This window comes from Sinocyclocheilus rhinocerous, unplaced genomic scaffold (genome assembly GCF_001515625.1).
Source record: "Sinocyclocheilus rhinocerous isolate Xijiao unplaced genomic scaffold, SAMN03320098_v1.1 scaffold2715, whole genome shotgun sequence".
NCBI lineage: Eukaryota > Metazoa > Chordata > Actinopteri > Cypriniformes > Cyprinidae > Sinocyclocheilus > Sinocyclocheilus rhinocerous.
The window spans coordinates 324,984-347,019 of record NW_015667273.1 but is presented as its reverse complement, the minus strand read 5'-3'; the positions used below and the strand labels follow the sequence as shown (position 1 = coordinate 347,019).

The window sequence follows — 22,036 nt, the reverse complement described above, 5'->3', positions numbered from 1 at the left end:
ACCGGGGAAACAGCTGTATTCATGCAGTTCCAAAAGTTCACAAAAAGTGGCAGACAGAACCTCACATTTTAGCCTTTAAACTCTTTTTAAGAAAAAAAGAAAAAAGGTATGAGTCAAAAGTGTATTTAATTTAAAGCACGTTAGCTTTTTGTTCTGAACAAAAACAGCAGACAGGCTTATTTAAAAAAAATGCAAATTCATCCTCTGAAAATTCTTTATACTTTCGACTCGTTCCTTTTTTGTTTTTAAAAAAATATATATTTTAAAGGCAGAGGTTTGTCAATTTGAGGTTTGTCACTTTATACAACTCTTTCTCATTCTTTCTTTCTTTTTTATTTTATAATTTATATACTGTATGTTGGCTATTTATATTATGCAATGCTATATGCTATCCAAACCGGTGGTTTTTAATAGCACAATAACATCTGATTTAAAGTGAAAAACTCAAGTGTGTGTGTGTGTGTGTGTGTGTGAACATGTAATTTACCACAGTTTAAAGTGCTGGAAAAGCTTGTAAAATGCACCTGGTAAGTGCTTGGAAAGTGCTTGAATTTGAATTTAGAAAAGGTGTAAGAACCCTGTGAGAGGGCCGTGTGTTACCGCGTCCCAAACGACTCAAAATAATAAACCACAAAGTTAACAAAACGATGCACTACACTCCAATGTGCTAAGCGAGAGCGCTTCTCTACTGTCTTCACGTGCTAGCGGAAACTTCCTATTTCCCACTTATGAAGTCGTGATTACGAGCACGTTGCATTCTTTTCTGTTAAACGTTTTAGACACTCACTTGCTCTTCCTCAGCGCATGCTCTACGCTGTGTCCTCTGAATTTCTTGTAGTAGTCGATGAAAGAGAAGGGCAGGTTAATATTCAACGGATTGCTTCGGTCAGGAGCCGCCGCCCTCTTACGAGATTCAAACGCAATCATCAGATCCACCCAGGCAGCAGGACGCTTGATCTTAAACTGGTCAATGAAATCCTGTCCGAATATCTTACACAGGAGCTTCTCAAATTCATAATCTATACCGATAGAGCCGTACGGGCCTCCTGCAGAGAGGATGGCAAGAAAAAGATGATCTCAGATTCTTAGAAATAATGACATTTCAGAATAACAGACCATTTTTTACAGGAAATAAAAGCTTCGAGCAAAATGTTAATCGCGAGCTACAGGTCACAAGGGTTGTGTCTTGTACCTGAGGCTTTGTAAAGCTCCTTCAAGTGCCCTTCCGGCATCCGGATCTGATGCACAGTAAGATCCACCGTCCCTCCTCCACAATCCACCACCACATAACGGTCACCTAGACAGCAGCAGAAACAGCATTTGAGGGTCACCAGCAAAAACAATTTCATCAGGATGGATCTAAATCTCATCTGGTGACATTTTACACTCTTTCAGGAACTCTCTGCAGATGTTGGATGTGACTGAGTGCTTTTGCAAGGTGTCAGGGGAACGGTGACCTACATTCAGGGTTCACTGGTTGGTAACTCAAGTAGACGCCTTTGGAATTAAAGTTCTATGTAGGTTCTGTAAAATATTCACAAACTGTATGAGATTATTTAAAGAGACAGTTCACCCAAAAATGGGGGAAAAATTACTCTCTCATGATAGTCCAAACCCATATGACTTTTTTCCATAAAAAAAGCATATTGAACGTTTTGCAAAATTTCTTCGTTTGTATTCGACAGGAGAAAAAAAAACATACAGGCTTTGAACAAATTACAAGCGAGTAAATTTTCTTTATCTTTTTTTGTGAACTGCCCCTTTAACACTGAAAACACTGAACATTTCGTGAAATTTGAATGATTTGGAAAAACATTATTTTGCGTGAGGGTTATTCCAGCAGTGGTGAATAGGCAAAGTGTGCTGAGGCAATACTAATGGTTGAGCAGCTACTAATTCAGACAGCAGAATAAGGGCAGGAATTTCAAACTAAGCATCTTCTTATCCTCTCAGCAAGGGTGCATCTAGTCTCAGTAGGCACATTCAAGGACCACCCAAAGAGTGTTCGCTGACTGTCCAATGCATAATGGTCACAAAAATAGCAAGTTCTAATCTGACGGACTGTGAAATAATCAGTACTTTGATCATAAGGTAATAAACTATAAAACTACTATAATAAAAACCTGTTAATTTGTTAACAGTAAGTTCCCTTTATGGTTAAGTTCTCCTTATGGTGAACAACTGTATTCGATCTAATGGGACATTTAATGTAATTTTACAATATATTACTGTCACCTTATCATTTACAGTGAAAAAAAGAAGCTGACAGGAAATTCATAGAATTGTGTAATAGATGACGTCTGATGGGTTTTCACTGAAATAAATGTTTATTTTTCTTATCAGTAATGCACATTTAGGGGCATCTTATGCTGTTAAATTATGTTTATTGTCACCATGATGGTGTTTTGTATTTGTGTGTGTGACACTATGCACCTTCTATATATGTATTTACCTCAGCTTGTGGAAAAGATACTTGTGATGAACTAGTTTTTCAGTGTATCTACAGACAGGCTAATATTCTAAATGGATGTCTATAACGCATTTCCACACTGCTTTCTTTGTACAACTGAGATGAGACTAGTGTGCATCCTTCCTAAGAGCTTCAGACTTGAGGGGTTCTTAACTTATGACAGCAGCATTAGAAACAGCAGGAGCAAAATACAAGAAAAAAACGTGTGAGAAGACACAGACTCTACCTTCAGTGAGTTCAGACCAGAGCTCTCCTATGACATTCTCCACCAGAAAGGTGCGGCTCTGTCGGTTACGGCGCACATGCTCCTTGGCTGGTTATTGACAGAGAGAGACAGGAAGTGTGTGTGAGAGGGAAGGCAGCGTGAAGCTGTTTGTGTGTGTGTGTATGTGGTAGTTCTATTGGCAAGGCGACAGGATGAGAAAGGAATATGGGCTGAATGTGCTTTCTTTAAGCAGGAGGATGCTGCTGGAAAAAAAAACTTCTACTGGAATGCAAGACTTCTGTAATTTCAGGCAAATTCATAAAATGTAAAGGAAAAACAGTAAAATGCTGTAATTATTTAATATTATTTGTTTATTTGAAACTTAAATTTTAGGGATACATGATATTAAAATTCTGATTAAAACTGATGAGCTCATAATTATTTTCATGTTATGCTGAAAAAAAAAAAACACTAAAATGTAACTTTAAATGCTAAAAATAAATATAGGCATCAACGTTATAATGTACAGTATGAACATGTATATTTATTGTTATATTTGCTACATTTACATTTAACAGTGTTATTAACTTATGTATTTTAAAGTGTAACTTTAAAAGGGTGTTAGACTATAGTAAAGCAACGTAAAAATGAAAAAATTAAAATTAAATATCCAATATTAACTAATATCAATAAATAAGAAAATGTCTAACATTGGAAAATAACTGATATGGTAGTAATATATTGTGCATCCCTAGAAATGTTCAAACATGCAACTGTCCTCTATATTTTTGTGCATTTTTCCTGTAATACAGACACTGTTAATCAAATTAAATGAAATAACCTGCACTAGATTATCTGATTTTAATCTAGTTTATCCAGTTTTATTAACACCAGCCCAGCAATTTCATGTTTGCAAATAAGACAATTTGAACTAAAAACCTGATATGTATAGTTTTGCTCAATGTTGCTATTTAGCCAGTAAGTCTTAAATATTCAGTACATCTTTCCACAATGACTTCCTCTCTTTTTCACTTTCTTGAACTTCCTGACTGCAAGCGGAATGTAACAGTCTCTGTTCATTCACTGTGGAGGGGAGATTGTCCTGGCCTGTGGTCTGATGACATCAGAGGATAATGGCCATCCTGGCAGTTGTAAACATTCCCAAACAGGAAGTGTAAGCTCTAAGGGAGAGTGACCGCATGGAGACCGAGATTTCCTCCAACGTACAGAAAACAATGAAATGGACCAGCAGACATGTTTTCAGTACATGACAGCTTCTGATGGGGCGTGGTAGACCTAATCTCAATCTACCTCAATCTAACAGTGTTTTAACCAAACAACAGACCCTCGTCTGAAATTCCTGTACCACCCTGATAACAAATTCACAACTTATTAGCTGCATTCACAAGGAACCACAGACTATTTTATTTTATCTAAATATCAAGGCAGTGAAAACTACATTTGTGGACTCAACAAGAGATAGTTTGGGGGAGCGTCATTTAGTTCAGATGAATATTGATTCTTCATTGATTATTAAATGATGACATTTCGTCCTAAAAATATACACTACTGTTCAAAAGTCTGGGTTCAGCAAGACTTTTTTTGGTGAAAAAGAAATTAATACTTTCATTGAGCAAGGATACACTAATTTGATCAAAAAAGTAGACAAAAAATTACGATTACCACAAAAACATTAAGCAACATAACTGTTTCCATCATATCAGAATGATTTCTGAAGAATCACGTGACACTGAAGACTGGAGAAATGATGCTGAAAATTCAGCCTTGCATCACAGGAATACATTTTTACACTTATTTGAATAAATTTAAAATACAATAAAATAGATATAGTTATTTTCCTTAACTGTCAGTCGCTTTGGATAAAAGCATCTGCTAAATGAATAAAGGTAAATGGCATTCATGTTTCATATAAATGCAGCCTTGGTGAACATAAGAGACTACCTTCAAAAACATTTAACAATATTATAGACTCCAAACTTCCGAATGTCTTTTGAACATCCTTAATAAATGAAAGAACACATCCAGATGCTCAATCATTTCCGAGAGACATCCCTCAGAGGGAAACGTTGTTATCTCCTGTCAGTCTCTGGTTGCCCTGTACAGAGAGAGTAGATCTATGGCTGTCAGACAGATGGCCCCTCTGTGCTGCCCTGCTCCACAACGGGTCGCCACACACAATTGCTTCCTGTCTCAGGCTCTCACCGCCAAGTAAAATGAACCACGTTTTCAATGCTCACCATTGAATATCAAATATACAGGCTATCAGAGCACAAATACTACTGCTGCTAAAATAATCAATACACACTACTCCTTTTGTCCTTGATCCATTCTTTTTCTCCCTGTCTCTATCTATAGAACAGCATATGTAGAGAGCTCAAATGCGATTTCAGACTTCCTTTCAATGCATCATGATCATTCATATTTCACTGTTTTTATTTGTCACTGCATCATTACTTTAAATTTTGCTGTTATTTTCAACTTAAAAGCACAAAAACCATCTGATCAAATTCTTTCTCTGTCACTCCTTTTTTGCACGTGCAGAGGTTTAGAGTTACAGATGTGCTTGCTGATGACTATAGAGCTGCTGATGTCATCTCACTGATGTCACACGAAGGTCACTGCATGTACACTAATGTAGTTTGTTACAGGAATGATAGTTGTGCTTTAGCGGTCTCAGACACATAATGGGCCAAATAACATTCTTATCATTCTTAGATCTGGACAAAAACTAATCTGAGATTCTTAAAGGTTGACATCAACCAATAATAATTAACATTTGAACAAATGTGGTTAAGAAACGGATTAAGAAATTTTTTTTGGTATAATTTAAATTGTTTTCTTTTCAAGGGAATGCAAGGCATGACCTCAAACAATTACATGATTATGAATGAATGTGCATGCAAACTTAGTAAGAGAGAGGGAGAGAGAAATTTATGAGGCAGGGGGATTGTGAATTTGCCAAAGCTGTTTCTCATGCGTGCATACCATTCAGCAGTGCTCCAAATGACTGTTACCTTCTGAACGCACATGAAAAATTACCTTTCATTGACATTTCTAAAATATATATACTTATACTAAGTATACTAAGCAGCATACATAAATGAACTTTTCCACGACATTCTAATTTATTGAGATGCACCTGTATACTTACAGAAGGTGAAAATATTTTTTTTTAATATAAAGCCCACTATGTAAGTGCATGCGCTGTCAGTCTGTAATAAGGACATGAGCAGGGCAATGGAGGTGAAATGGAATGGACTGGAAGACAGAGAGAGGGGTTCTGTGTTCCTGGGCAGAAATCCAGCAGAAAATGCTCTGCCTCCACAACACAAAACACATTTATGACTGAATTCGATGCAATTACATTTTACTTTGGTGTGTGACATAAACTGGCAAGGCATACCACGTCATGGATGTGTTCACAGTATATTTACTGTGGAATGTAATAGGCTGTTTCTTCAGCTATGGGCACTTCTGAGCCTGTGGACTCCTTTACATCACACTAGTTTATTTAATTTGTCCATTGGCTAATTTTGTAGCTAACATTTTATCTAGAATCAAATATATATATATATATATATATACATAAAAGGCATGTCCAAAGTGAGTGAGTGAGTGAGTGAGTGAGTGAATGAATGAATGAATGAATGAATGAAATATTATTAAAAATGCAAACATCAACCCCTGGGAAAGTAAAGGTGTCCATAGTTGAAATACCACAAAACAGCATTGTGTGTTAATGCATGGTAGCAAATACACTAAGGTTCAAAAGTTTGGGACCTTTAAGATTACGTTTTGTAAGAAATTTCTTATGCTCACCAAGGCTGCATTCATTTGATCAAAAATACAGTAAAATAGTAATATTGTAAAATAGATAAATAAAACAGCTGTTTAAACCTATTTTAATATTTTTATTCATAAAAATCCTTTGATGCACACATTTATTTGAAATAGAAATCTTTTGCAACATTATACATATTTACTGTTACTTTTGATCAATTTAATGTGTCTTTGCTGAATAAAAGTATTAATATCTTTAAAAAAAATTTATTGACTAAACTTTTGAACAGTAATATATATGCAATATATTTTCATATATGCAAGCAAAAACTTGATTAGGAAAGGCCAAATACATGTCTTTACTTGTCCTTAGTTAGGAAAGGCCACAGATATATTAGACATCTAAAATGATCTTAAATTAAAAGCTATTCATCTCTTCCTCCCTCCCTCCATCCCTCTCTCCCACTGTTTTCTGCATGCATCATCACCTTCTCTCCCTCACTGCGGTGAGAGTTTAATAGGCATGTTGGACTGCAGGAGTCCTGCAGCTCTAGTTTAGGAGTAATCCTCATTTCATTGCTAGCTTAATCTGTTAGGATTGATTTCCATTTCCGTTTACAGCGTTGTTATTCTGATATAACCTCTCCTTTAGGAAGGAGTGGATGTTGTAAAAAATGGGTAGTTTTATATTGAAGAATAAGAAAAACATCTTTACAGTTCACTACTTTACTATACATTGTAAAATATTTTTGCTAGATTGGTCATATCATCTTTCACACTCACAAAAAAAAAAAAAAAAAAAAAAAAACCTACATCATGACCGGCCCAACAACTTACTACAGCCTATTTGGCCTTTTGAAGAAGAACTAATCACTGGCCAAAGTTGATGCCATCAAAACACAGACAAAATGACTCTCAAACATTTAAGTACTGTAACATAAACTTGAGCATGACTGGAACAATATGAGTATGATTTGGTTTATTCTCACAGCAGAATGCTTGTGGTGCAACTATATCAGACGGTATGGGTGTCTTACCCTGGGTCATTCCCACCCCAATGTTCTCAGTTGGGCTGTAACCGTTCAGGGCTGTTTTGTTGCCCAAATCAACCATTTGGTGGAGACGGAGCTTTCTGCAGTAAATGGACGCAGCCTCTGGTTCCAGAGCAATGATCAACTGATCAGGGTTGTCACGAGAAACCAGACCAGCCTAGATGAGTACAGAGGCAAGACATTAAAACAAAGTCTGAAACCCAGGCTCATCTTGACTTATACTGTACATAAAACATACAAATGATTACAAAAAAAAGCTAATTCTCAGTAAACTTTAAGACTCCAATAATTTCACATTTACTCATCTGAACATTTACTTTTTACTTGTATAAATAAACATGAATATTAGATAAAAAAAACTAAAATAAATGAAAATGATTTTACCTTGGTTAACTAACATAAGCTGAAGCATTAAATTGCTAACAGAAAATAAATTGAATCTGAAACTGAAATAAAAATAGATAAATAAAAAAAAATGACAAAAGCTCATAAAACCCACTAAAAATTTGCTAAAATTAAACATTTAAACTTAAAATATGAAAAAATCTAAACATGAATGAAAAGTTGGTAGTTAATTAAACATTAACATTTTATAAATATTTCCTAATAAAACTATTTCAGACAGGCCCCCCCCCAAAAAATGAACATTTTGGCTAAGTATATTAAAGGCTGACCTCTAAGTGTATATTTTTTCAGTATTTCCTAACTTTTCTTTTCTTTCATATGCATATTAATGTATAAACAAAAAGCATATAAATAAATAAATAAATAGATAAATGTCATATTAGCATGTCACACTGTAGGACATTGCTTGAAGTGAACTACGTATAAACCTAAAACAGCCATTGCAGCACAACCCTAAACATCCCAACCTGAATATTAACTGTCATAACTCACTTGCTGGGTAAAGGAATATTTAAATGATACAAACGGCTGGTCAGATATATCAAGATCATTTTATCTCACTTCAACTATGAGGAAGTGTAAAAATATAAAAGCAACACCACACACATGATGTGCTGAGTGACATGGTTTGCTCTGAGTGCGCTGATTCAGTGAGTTATGGGACGACAGTGTGAGCAAAATGCAGAGAGCAAGAGACAGAGGTGAGGGAATGCCGTGTCCTTTCTTTCTGTTCTCCTGATCCTGCAGATGGAGAGCTGAGTCACTGCGCGTGCGCGCACACACACACAGACACAAAAACACACAAACACGCTCCTAAGGCAAGCTTTGCAGGAATTCCCACTGCAGATATCAGGTGTTGCAAACTCCCCTTTCTTCTCCACTCTTTCTCCTGCTGTTCTCTCTGATTTCTCGCTGAGTATCCATGTAGCTCACTCGCTGGTGGCTTCCCCGCCTCATTTTGTCTTTGCTTTGGATTGAGATGAAAGAAGCAGAGGCCACACCCTGCTCTTCCTCCCTTTCTGTCTCTCTCTCTTCAGCGTGAGAGCATTCATCCCTCTGCTTACTACTGTGCTGTGATTATTAGAATTTGAATGTACATTATTTAAAGCTGCAGTCCGTAACTTTTTTTGGTAAAAAATTATCCGAAATCAATATTTGAGCAAGTACATAACCAGCCAGTGTTCAAAACTATCTTACTTCACTTACTTTAGCCCGATTCACAACGTTAGCTTATAACAATGGTTCTCAAACCTCTCCATGAAGTACCCCCAGCACTGCACATTTTGTATGTCTCCCTATATCTGACACACCCACTTCAGGTCTTGCAGTCTCCACTGATGAGCTGATGAGTTGAATCAGGTGTGATAGATGAGGGAGACATACAAAATGTGCAGTGCTGGGGGTACTCCAGGACAGGTTTGAGAACCACTAGCTTATAATAATGTTTTCTAATTTGAGTGGTACGGGTAGGTTTCCGCGGGAAATTCGAGCATGCTGCCACGTCATTACTGTCTGTAAACAGTCTGTAAAAATAAAGAAATTGTCCCGGCTACTAGGCTATCGCATATTTGAGAATAAAGTAGTATAACAATAATAATTTGCATGGTTTGATGTGATATGAGCTAAGCGATCTTTAGATTAAATCACCATATAGCGCGGTTTATTGTAATGTTTTTTTCCTCAGTTGGTCAGAACAAACGTGGCAGACTTGTTACTTGTTCAGATGACAATATACGGTGAAAATTCTTATTTGGGTCATATATTCCAAGACGTAGGCTAGAATCTGTGATTGCGAAGTACAGTAAATATCCACACCTGTGAATATCCACACCGGTGCGGTGACTGACTGCCACACATACTCCTCAGAACATTAGATTCATCCGCGCTGGAGCCGTGCCGACGCACAACCCACGCAAGGAAGATAATTCCACACACAGCTGCAATCGCAGGTTTTCAAACAGAGATGGCAACAAAGAGGCAAAACTTACGGACTGCAGCTTTAAGGTAACTAATGTATTTTCAGTGCGTTTAAACAATAAATTACATAATTACGCTTAACCTACGTATGTTTTATATATTTCATACATGGAATAAGCAGCAATAATAGCTTAATAGTCTTTTTGGTTCATTCTTTTTATCAAGGTTTTGTCTCATTTCTCTTTCCTTTTGACTTGCCTACTGCCTTCATTTACACCTGCACCCACCTCTGGCATCCAATCACAAGCGTTCAATACTAAGTACATGTGCAAATGGGGAGTAAAACACTTGTGACCACATCACATTTATATGGGAAACACTAATCTGTCCTGATTCATCCTGGATAACATTAAAGCATTACTTAATTGTTAACCAACCAGTGCGCTAAGACTTTGCTAGTTAATAATATTCAGTAACATGTGATTTATTAATATCTGGTATAAACAGCAATCTGCCTAGCCACTTGTAATCAGGTCACCCATGACTGATGTTAATAAGATACTTACATCTGTTATAAATACAGCTCAAATACATACCCTACACACACATACACATAACACTAGCATTATCTGTTCTTTTTCTGTTCTATTGAATTGTTTTATTTTTATTTAAAAATGTCCCTCTAACACTATCATTCCCTATTATTTTTCTATTCTTTCTACTTGTTTTCTTTTTACTTATTATAAGCAAAAAAACAAACAAAAAAAAACCTTGCTACGTATACTGTTAGGTGAAGCCCCGTCCACGAACCCCGCCAATCCATCCTTTTTTGGGGGAATTTTTATTTTTTATTTTTTTAATAAGTATCGGTTCAGGCACCGTTTAGGCACCAGAACCATTTTAAAAGTATCGATTTGGCACCGGTATCGAAAAAAAAAAAAACGATACCCAACCCTACATACACACACATCGTCCACAGATCCACACACACGCTTACAAATCACAATGACGTGACAGAGTCAAACAGAGAGTAAGCGATACCGTTCCACATGTATGGGGTCTCTAAGGGGGTCCAATGAGAGACGATGAAAACAGACAAACAGTGGCTGTATCTAAGAGGTGAGATCACTGTCTTTCCTGTTCCTTTACCTTTAATCCCTCTGCTTTTCCTCTCTACCTATTTACATCATGGATTTCTATATATCTCATTCCTGTTCTATTTTAGATGGAAATGGCAGAAAAACAGTGCTCTTTTACCTCCTCCTCTCTCTCACTAATGCTAGGGGAAATTCACATCACAACTCAGTGCTGCAGTACCTACAAACATCCACTAGGGATTTGTACAACCCATCCTTCAAACTTGTGTGAAAATTCATGAATCATTACAATAATTGAAAGCACATTAAGCACATTATACACAGACTTCTCTCCAAATTCAAAACACAAACTAGATCGCTAATCAAAGCGAGACATGCATTTTTGTGCATATGTGGCTGTGAGAAAGAAATGTTCTACCTTATACGCTGCCTCTCTCATAAACTGCTTAGCCGGCATTTTCCAGATGGCCGGTACTGTGATGACCCATCTGACATCAGCATTATCAAAATCCGCCCATGCTTGGTCACTCAGCTCCTGTATCCAATGACAAAAATCCATTTTTGACATACTGATGAAGTTTGAGGTTATTAGTTATTTGAAGATATTAATACTTTTATTCAGCAAGGAGACATTAAATTGATCAAGTGACAGTAAAGACATTTATATTATTACAAAAGATTGTATTTCAAATAAATGCTGCTCTTTTGAACTTTCTATTCATCATAGAACCCTGAAATCAAATTAAGCACAATAAATAAATAATTACAAATAAATTAAAAAGTTAAACAGCACAACTGTTTTTAACATTGATAATAATAAGAAATGCTTTCAGCATCAAATGAGCATGTTAGACTGATTTCTGAAAGATCATGTGACGGTAAACACTGGACTAATGACTGCTGAAAATTCAGCTTTGCCATTACAGGAATAAATTACATGTTAAAATATATTACAATATAAAAAAAGTTACTTTAATGTTTAACATTCACTATATAATATTTCACATATTACAATTTCCTGTGTTTTTACTATATAAAAATGTAGCCTTGATAAGCATTAGTGACTTCTTTCAAGAACATTAAAAATATCTTATCAACCCCAAACGGGAATGGTAGAGTACATGTAAAAATAATGTAAACAGACTGGTTTAAGCGGAAAATTGATGATGATGATGATGATGATACTAAAACATACCTTAAGAGCCTGCTCCTTAAAAAAGGCCAGAGCATAAGCAAAAATATCCAGAGCTTTCACCTTTTTCCCATTGGCAGCATGTAAATCTGTATCGATGGACAGATTCTAAAGAAGATAAAATGACAATATTGCCTCTCAGAGACCAGAAGAAGCATGACATATCAATTAAAATTTATTTGTACACTTGATAGACTTACGACCACATTCACAATGAATAAAATATAATCTGCAAGGGAAATCTATTTTATAGACTAATGTTAAATGTCATAAATTAGAAAACTCATTAACAGCATTATTCCAGTTATTTAAGCTTTAACTGGTATTTCCAAAGGGTGCCACGACTAAAGAAAGGTTGGGAAACACTGGGTTAACCTATTAGTAATGAGTTAAAAGTTTGTTTGCATTACTTGTTATACAAGTTATGCATTAACCACTAATATTTAAATATATACTGGCATTATTGGGCATGAAGCGTATAAGGGGAGGGGACGCCATGTCCTCACGCTTATGATCAATAATTTCCTCGATGCGTATATGTGCTTGGACTCTCAGTCCCCTCAGGTACAACACTAACAAAAAAAATCAATGCTGTATGAGTGTGTCCTTACTGCAGTGGTGTGTAGTTTCATTTTAAACTTCTCCAGGTAGAGCCATTGCTTAGACTCGGTGGGATCCAGGTCGTGGTAAAAATCTCGGGCTGCATAACCAAAACTGTGGAACTTCCTGTCTGGACTCAGTAGAATGGTGGTGGGCGTCTTCTGATTGGACACACCTGGGTCACCGCCCTCCCAGCGCCTAGCAACAAAGAGAAATCAACCAACGGAAGGGTGAGTTTGGAGCTGATGTAGATTTTCACCTCTTCTCCTAATCAGGAAAGAACTGACCTAAGATGACCTAAAATATCACTCAACCCAACCGAGCATCATCATCCTCATTATTCATATCGAGGCAGTCATAAAACCAGCACAAGCATTGTACAGAGACAGAGGCATTTAAAATATTCATGGGTTTTTACTTCCAGGACGAAGCACCTCAGTGCAAATCAGAACAAGCAGCCTGACTACAGACTGTCTAAGCATAGAGAGAAGCCAAAATGATCATATTAGAGAACTGACTTCATACACCCTATAATAATACTGAGTATTATAAATATATGAGTAAATATAAATAATTTATACTGAGGCTTACCAGTAAGAATTATTGCAAAAATGGCAATTTAGCTCTTCAAAAACGGAAAAAAAGTTAATTCTGAGAAACGGATATATGTTTTCCACTTGTTTTGATATTTTGTTATGCTATGCACTAAAATGCATACAGATTAGGTATCTAAATATATTTTGGGGGCACCGATTTTTCAAAAAACAAGTCAATTGGCAATTATTGTCACAGTTGTAATAGTCCATAAGGTTTCAGTTCATCAGAGTTAACCATTTCAGTCTTTGTAAACAAACTAAAAAACGACTCAGGGATTCTGTGGAATCAGGACAGACTGGGAGTCGATCTTTTCATCTTCTGTTAACCAAGTCAAAGCAGCCGTCTTCTTGACTCTAAACAGATTTAGTAAAAGAGTTTTGTGAGTTTTTAAAAGGGAAGCTGTGTTTATGTAAAGATTAAGGGACTAGACTATCAGTTCAACCCAAATAATCTCAGAGCCCTTGGGCTTTTTGTGTTGTGTGTGTAAATCTCTAGCAGCAGACTAACCACAGTTCAAATTAACCAGGCACTTTTCTTTTAAAAGAACAGCAAATCTCCCACTCTACTGTGTTCATAAAATCATGATCCTATATGAATACTATAGCCATGGACAACTAAATGCCAAGAGTGCTTGTCAGATAATGCTAAATATATCCGTATATATAATGGCCTTCATGTTTCAATTGAAAGCGCCATCTTTATATTTATTTATACCTCCATTTACACTCATACTTAATTATTTATTAAAATATGTAAATATATATAGTGAGGACACCTTCTATAGGTGTACTTGTTCTGTTTAACAGAATCCTATTTCTAACCTATCCAGAAGAATCCTATTTCTAACTTTCATAAGGAGTCTGATGCCTAAAATTAAGCCCACATGCCCGTTTGGGCGGGAAACACGTGGCTGACTCTTCCCAGCAGGTACTCTGGAGAGCTGACCTTATAGTCAAAGGTCACATGACCAAGTAGGTCAGGTCAGGTCAGAGTAACAGAGCAGCTGTGAGTTCATCCTCATATACAACACACAGATACACATTAATGTTACACAGTTCGGACCATTATATACAGTGGGACTGTAATATCTAATCATTTTTAATGGGGCATAAGTGCCCAGAAAGAAAGACGCCCGAGTTTGACTGAAATAGAGACATGACCGTCTAATGGATGGACAATCATATTAACATATTAATGTCTGCAGAAGGGATGAACTATGCAGAGTAACTAGTAATCCATTACTCCAGCAAGAAAATAAATAAATAAATAAATATATTTTTGCAAATATATAGAAAATCATATAATTATATATATTTTTACATTTGATTAATTTTAATAAACAAATTTAAAAAAAACTTTTTTAAAAAGTATATATTTTTATTAGAATTTTTATTTTTAGACTTTACTATATTTTATTTTTATTAGATTTTTATTTTATTTTTACCCCACAAAAAAAATCAAATGCAAAAAATGTCCGCAGATTCCTTCTGGGCTAGAGGGTGAATTTACAGATTCGAAAGATGTATTACTTTTATCTGTATGACCAAAAATTACGGAGTATTTTAAGAGCAAATGAGCGCACCGGCGCCTCCATCTGTCCTGCTGTGAGCGCGCTGCTGTTCAGCTTCCACACACACTTCAATAGCGCATATTTCTGTAGGTTAACGTTAGATTGAACGGCCATGTAAAGTTGTTACTAGATACATCTTTCAGATGAAAAGCCATATTTGAGGTCGATGAATGATAGGTGGGAATTTGGATGTCCTGCCCGATGTACTGTATTACCACATAGACCAGCCGTTAACGATCTGTCCCTCACGGACTGTGTAAGTCATTCACTTAACCAGCCACACCAAAGCAAACAGGAGGAGAGAATAAAGAGACAGGGCAACTAGAATTGAGTTAAAAATTAAAATATACAGTTTATGGTTTATTTATATAAAAGGTATATTTGTGTATAAAGTTGGGTATCATAGTGTTATTACGATTCCCGGTCCCGCCCACTCCCGCTGACATTTTTTCCTGTCCCGTCCCAATCACGTGATTTTGTTTCCCATCCCGTGGGATTCCCGAATAAAATGTCAGCCTCTATTCTGGGCCTGTTTATATCTCATTTCTTCTATTCTTTAACATTTACACCCCCCACCCCACTCCCTCTCCCTGCACCTTTTGTCTCACCTCATAGTGTGAATGCACTCTGGCTCTTTAGTAAAGGCGTATGCGTAGCCACTGGAGGTGGTGCCAAAGTCAATGGCCACCACCACCACATAGGGGTGTCTCGTAGGCTCATTCTCTTCTGAGTCCTTCTGTAGAAAGAAAAGAGATAAAAGCAGCATAGGGAAAATGAGGGATATGGAAAAGGGAGAGAGATGCTCTCAAGTACATGTCAAGCATAAGCATTAAATTGTTGCATGTAATTGCAGCTCAGTGTAAATAAGATGTTCCATTAAAGCCACATTTGCACACTGGACATTTCTCTCATGTAATGGGTGACGTCACGCTGGCAGTAAAAAGCAGAGCTCACCAGTACGTGTGTGGGGGAAAGTGGCGTGATGCCTGGGTCGCCCATACTCTTGGCTGGAGATGGAGTGGCCATTGCATCTGCAAAGTGAAAGAAAGAAAGAAAGAAAGAAAGAAAGAAAACAAACATTGAGAAACCAATGACATATACAATACATTCCACAATAACATTCAAACTACAAAGACAAGCCTACAGTCATGTTAATATTTTTTTCTTTAAGAGCTTATGATAATACTAATGAATTTAAAATTTAAAAAAAAAATTTTGTTTGCCTTCATACAAGCAATTTTCTGTTGGGTTGTCTGTTGAGAAATGCTGGATTATGTTGTGGCTGTATTAAGGTGCCATTCGCAAAATTTTGTGGCAAAAAAATACTCAATGTTTATTGTCAATAATGCAGAAATGTATGGGAAAACAGCTCACAAAGAAGAATCAAACCAAGCAGCATTGTTTTGGTGAATCCATATTACGAACTTGAACCCGTTGCAAAATCTTTTGCATAATTCCTGTGAGGATTCCTATTGAAATTACTAGATTTTGCTTAAAATTCGGAGAACCATTAATGTGGCCGCACATTTAGTCTATCAGCATAGTCTGATGTTTCACATAACAGATTCTCGATGTGTTTCACGGTTTTATGTTGGGTCATTTGTAACAACACAATAAAAACATTTTCAAACTTGTTTGTCGTAAAGAAACTACAGTAACTATGGTACACTTTTGTAAATGAACACCTCACCAATGCCTACTGAACTTCTAAAACACTCTCAAAAACCATCTAAAATGGCGTTCAGAAGCACTCTAGGGCTCAGTTTCATGGTCACAGATGGAGAACAGGACTAAGTGGCACCATCAATGGTGATTCTTCACTAGAAATTATTTTCAGTGGGAACGAGACTTAAAAGCCTCAATTAATGTTCAACGAATTTGTCTGAAAGACCATTCATTTGGCCATACTTTATTTTTTATATAACATCGCTTATGTCTAACATTTTACATTATTTGGTCATAAAATCATCAAATCCTTTAAGAGCTTTAGACCACTAGAGCAACAGCTGCTCCCCTCCACACTGACATTTGAATCGAATTAGAAGTTGTATTTGTCCATTCCCGTCGTCCTCATTAGCCGGGCCTAATAGCTTCGGTAAAACACTCGGATGCTGAGCACCCTGAACGCTAAACGAGCGCCCCGGTTCCTCGCTCCGCGGGACGCCACGTTTTTCTGAGCGTTCATCCTTTTTTCCCGCCTTTACCCCATACTGAGCGGCGGAGTGAACAGAATGAGCGTGGCTCTCTTCAGCGAGTAATTACGGGTTGAGTGACTGGCTACCTGCGGCTCGCACTTCATTTCAACCACTCACCGCATACACGCGCTCCAGCTACCGAGATTGATTTTAAAATGGGACAATGGAACGTCAAAATCAATACTGAAGGAGTCAAATGATTGTCTATAATGATAAACGCCTATAAGTGAAGTGTTATTCAGAAACACACACTTGACCGTCTTTTTATACTTTTCCACGAATGGATTTGCAGGTTAAAGGAACTTAAGGTTGTTTACATGGAAACACGGCTCACTGTACGGGGACTTCATTATAACACATTAAAGTTGCGCGAGGGTAATTACTCGACGTCAATGGCGACCGTCTCCCTGGCGGCTGATTGAGAGCTACTTGATTAGGGCTGTGATTGTGTTTTGTATGTGTGTGTGTGCATTACATAGCTTTTCAATGAGACTCTTTAAGTCACAACAGAGAATCCAAACGTGTGGGAATTGGAAAGCAGAAAATGGGCATAAATGGTGGAAAATTACTTGCATTATGGCCAGAGTGCGAAACGGACCAATTCCTTTGATTTTCCTGCTGTTTTAAAGCCTTATTTACACATAAGCATGACACCGAATTTATCTGCAGTCTGACCTGAATGGATGTGCCACAAATTACTGTCAACAAGAAAAAAAAAACATATATAAATCAATTATTTTACTCGGAATTGAATGACACAATGAGTTGTTTTAACACAATATCTACACAATAAATATATAAAAAAAGATTTCACTTCAAGTTGTTGGCCATTTAGATAGATTATTATTATTGGGCAAAATTTGGAATGATTTGCTCAGCAGGTTTTTTGCAAAAGTTCAAATCCAGCTCACATCTAAAGTTTCTGAAAACACTGAACACAAAAAGCCTCTTTCAATAAGGTGATCACACATGCTAGTACCATTACATATGCATCGATTCCAACAGCGAAAATAAACAAATCAGAGAGAGGATGGAGAGATGAAGCGAAAAAAAGTAGGGTATCCTGTTTTCACCCCTCTTCTGAGAAAGGGAGCGAAGGAACGGGTGTTCAAGCTCCGTTCTGGAATGTTATACAAAATTCTGACAGGAAGCAGGAGGAGTCAGAGGTCATAACTCCTCTGTGGAATTACAAATTCAGAGGAATTCCAAGCAGCTCAGTACACAGAAATAATAGAGCTAAGAGACATATGGACCACTGACATGCACAGACAAAAGTGGATTTAGGTCTGGAATCTGTTATCTATAAAATATGCAACACTGATATATTTGAATCAAAGTGAAGAGAGAGAATCAGAGATCTGAGATATATATTTGAATACAAACAATGTCAGCCATAAATGTTACTTTCCTATTTTTTATTTTATTTTATTATTGATAATTACATATCCAAAAAAGGAAGTTATGTGATACAGATTTTTCTGCATCGCTCCATTTCTTTTTCCCCCACTCCTCCTGAGGAACTTTTATTTCCTTTGAGGTCACATGCCTCAATTCCCCAGACAAAAAAGAATAAAAAAGAAAGAAAAAACAAATAATAATGTAGAATGATTTTCCAACACTGCTGTCTGACAATGCAGGACAAAAAAAATAAAAAAAAATAAAAATACAATTATTTGGACAATGTTCATTGCACCATTCTTTTCTTACTCAAAGCAAGTCAGGACTGAAGTAAGCCAACGGGAATTTGGCAAGACTGAAGAAAAGGAGAAAAAAAACAGATTAACTGATTTAGTTGCACAATTAATTACAATATTATGAAGTCAAAACTCATGAATTCCTAATCATAACCTCAATAAACTCCATGTCACCACAAGAAAACGTTTCATTGTCTTCAATGTTGAGTTTATGTTCATATACTTAAAATCTTCAACAGATCATTATGGGAGCAACTGGGGTATTTTAATCTATTTCTCCGTTTAGAACTTCAAACTAAAGTGCCTTCAATATGGTTAACAATAATATGGTTAACAATATTATGGCATACAAGACAAACCCATCTGTAAAATATTACAACTCTGGATAACGCACTACAGTTTTGTTCAAATATGAATTATTAGATTTTTTCACAGTTTAATATCTGTCAAAAAAAATCGCAATTTGATATTTTCCCCCAAATCGCACAGCCCTAGTTTAAATCAAATCTCACCATGCCCGAGACAAATGGTTGCATGCTCTGTAACTTTTGGTTTGAATGTTTTCCAAAAATAATAACCAAATGCAGAGATAAAGAAAAGTGAATCCATCATGATGTCAAGTTGAGAATTCCCTAGTAAGCGAAACCAGATCAGGAAAAGGGAAAACATAAAATTTATGTATATCTCAAGCTGTAAAACAAGTGTTTTTGATACATTTTATTAGACTATATTACTCACTAGAACTTTCCAATGAATTCTGTGTGAACATTACAGTCTACGGCTGATTTTTCAAGCCTAAGCTAAACACACTGAACTCAATTATATACTCCAGCTAAATAGACCACAAAAAGCTACCGAGGCAAGCCGTCTCAAAGAGGGGTCATTGACAGGGCAGGACTGCTCCAGTTCACGTGTATGTGAAGGTCCATGCAAATGCCAAAAACCAAACACAGCCGTCCATCCTCTCGCTCACACTCCCTGTCTCCAGCTGGCCCTATTCACTCACAAACACACTAACAAACACTCACATTCATACACAAACACACATCCCACACACAGTGGGTGAGAGAAGCAGCACAACAGCTGCGACTGCTGCAAACTTATTAGTTTCTCTCTCGGTTAGGGTTGTTAACGTTAGCAGAGGAAAATAAGGGACACTCACTTTCTTCATAGGAAAATAAGGGACACCATTTCAGACAAACCAGGTGACAACTGGCCAAAATCCTAAACAATGGCTTTTAAAAATAAGGCTGCTTCATTAAGCACTAAAATGTATGTGTATATATAACACTGTTTGGCTATTAGCCTAGATGCTAAAATCCAAGACAAACAAACTACATTCCATATGGATTTTTTTATAGAATACAGTTCTGTTAGCTTGGAACAGGCCGGAATGAATATATTTGAGAGTTTCAGACTAAATAATATGAAAGAACGTGTCTGTAGGATTTCCTCTCATCTCATAATGCTGGAATGTGAAGTTTGGAGAAAAATTAGATGGTTTGGAGAGTGCAGAAAACTCCCATTACATTACCAAAGACACAGAGCAGACGAGTGTTTCGACATCTGCATCTACAACTCCGTCACACCCCTAAACCGCAAGCCATAAATCATAAATAGCATCACAAATGCTTTTAAGACTGTTTAGAGGGACATATGATGCATCATCTCATCCCAACAGTCTCCTCCCAAATCGATGCCAGTGTCCCACTACCTCAGAGATACATGAAACATACTGAGAGCAGGAGCAGAAAGAGAGAGAGAGCATTGATTTTTGCAGCGCTGGATAGAGCTGTATCCAGCAGTCATCTACACAACAGAGCAGCTTTCTCTTTGTAACATTATACCAGTAAAGTTGAGAGATCAGAGTCACCTGTGAACTCAGCAAGATCTAACAGCTGTGTCAGTCAAATGGATCTGTGTAAGCTCTGTGGGATGATACTGCAAAACTGCCATCAGTTCACTAGTGGGCTCAAATGGAAGACAACAGGATTCTTTCTCACTGTAATCATGTCTGTCTGGTGCAAACTAATGAAACTGATTAAAGTTGTTCTGGGTTCCAAAACCTGTCTGTCTGATATTGATTCACAGACTGGAGTTTATACCTTTCTGGTCAGGTAATTACAATTTTGATCAATAGTGACATTTATGGCACTTTTCCACTGCATGGTACGGCACGGTACGGTTCACTTTTGGGGGGTTTTTCACTGGGTACAGTACCTGGTACTTTTTTTTAGTACCACCTCGGTTGAGGTTCCAAGTGAACCGTACCGTTACCAAAACGTGACGTGTAAACTCTGCTGATCACGGATTGGCCGGAGAGAATCGTCACTACCTGCGTCACTGAAATTGCACCACAAACACAACAGAACCATTAGATTAAAATCAGCACAGCCAGCGAATGATCGAACGCAACCAAAAAGTGGCTGTTTCGTTGTCTGTTGAGGAAGTACAGACGTTCCTCCGTTGATAGCAGAGGAGCGGATCCAGCGAAAGCTTGATGGGGCGACACGGAATGAAAAAGTTTTCCAGGAGTCGCGGCAGTAGAATAATCCCGCCCACTCTAAAGCCATACTAAACTGCAGTGGAAACGCAAACCGAGCCGAGCCGAGCCGAGCCGTACCGTGCCATACTGAGCCGTGCCGAGCAGAGTCGTACCACGCAGTGGAAAAGCGCCATTATAGAGACATTTATAATGTTACTTTTAAACTTTGTTCATCAAAGAATATTGAAAAATGTATCCGCTTCCACAAAAATATTAAGGTGCTTTCAACATTGTTAATAAGAGGAAATGTTTCTTGAAATTCAGCTTCCTCACAACAGGAATAAAATGACTGCTTTCACTGTGTTTTTGATCAAATAAATGTAGCCTTGGTGAGTATAAGAGACTTCTTTCAAAAACCTTAAAAATCTTATCAACCCCAAACTTTTGAAGAATATTTTAGGTAATAGGGTTGGGCGATGTCTACCAAATTGGCATCGGACGATGTCTACAGTGAAACATCATGATGGACGATGACATCGGGAGGCGGCGCAGGGGGGCGGGGTTAGGGGTGTGCCCGAAGCATTAAACAAATAACGCGTTATACGGAGCCACTAAAAGGTTAGCCGCTTGCTAACGGTAGCCTGTTGCATTACATGAAAGTTCACTTACCACATACACAGAGTAAGGAGAAATGTCTGATAGGACGATGGCGAATGATTTGCAGATCCTGAGCACCAATGACAAACATCTAATCTT

At 37.2% G+C, this 22,036-nt stretch overlaps 1 protein-coding gene across 1 annotated transcript in view; it reads right to left on the bottom strand.

Annotated features, from left to right (window-relative positions):
* The window catches only part of LOC107733540 (heat shock 70 kDa protein 12A-like), a 35,799-nt gene that overhangs the window by 5,273 nt on the left and 8,490 nt on the right, over positions 1-22,036 (bottom strand). Inside the window, exons 2-10 of the mRNA XM_016545205.1 lie at positions 15,861-15,937; positions 15,515-15,642; positions 12,751-12,937; positions 12,143-12,247; positions 11,366-11,482; positions 7,514-7,685; positions 2,697-2,783; positions 1,193-1,297; positions 788-1,046 (exon numbers count right to left, since the gene is read on the bottom strand). Coding sequence (XP_016400691.1) covers positions 788-1,046; positions 1,193-1,297; positions 2,697-2,783; positions 7,514-7,685; positions 11,366-11,482; positions 12,143-12,247; positions 12,751-12,937; positions 15,515-15,642; positions 15,861-15,937 — 1,237 coding nt within the window. The remainder of the gene's footprint in view (positions 1-787; positions 1,047-1,192; positions 1,298-2,696; positions 2,784-7,513; positions 7,686-11,365; positions 11,483-12,142; positions 12,248-12,750; positions 12,938-15,514; positions 15,643-15,860; positions 15,938-22,036) is intronic.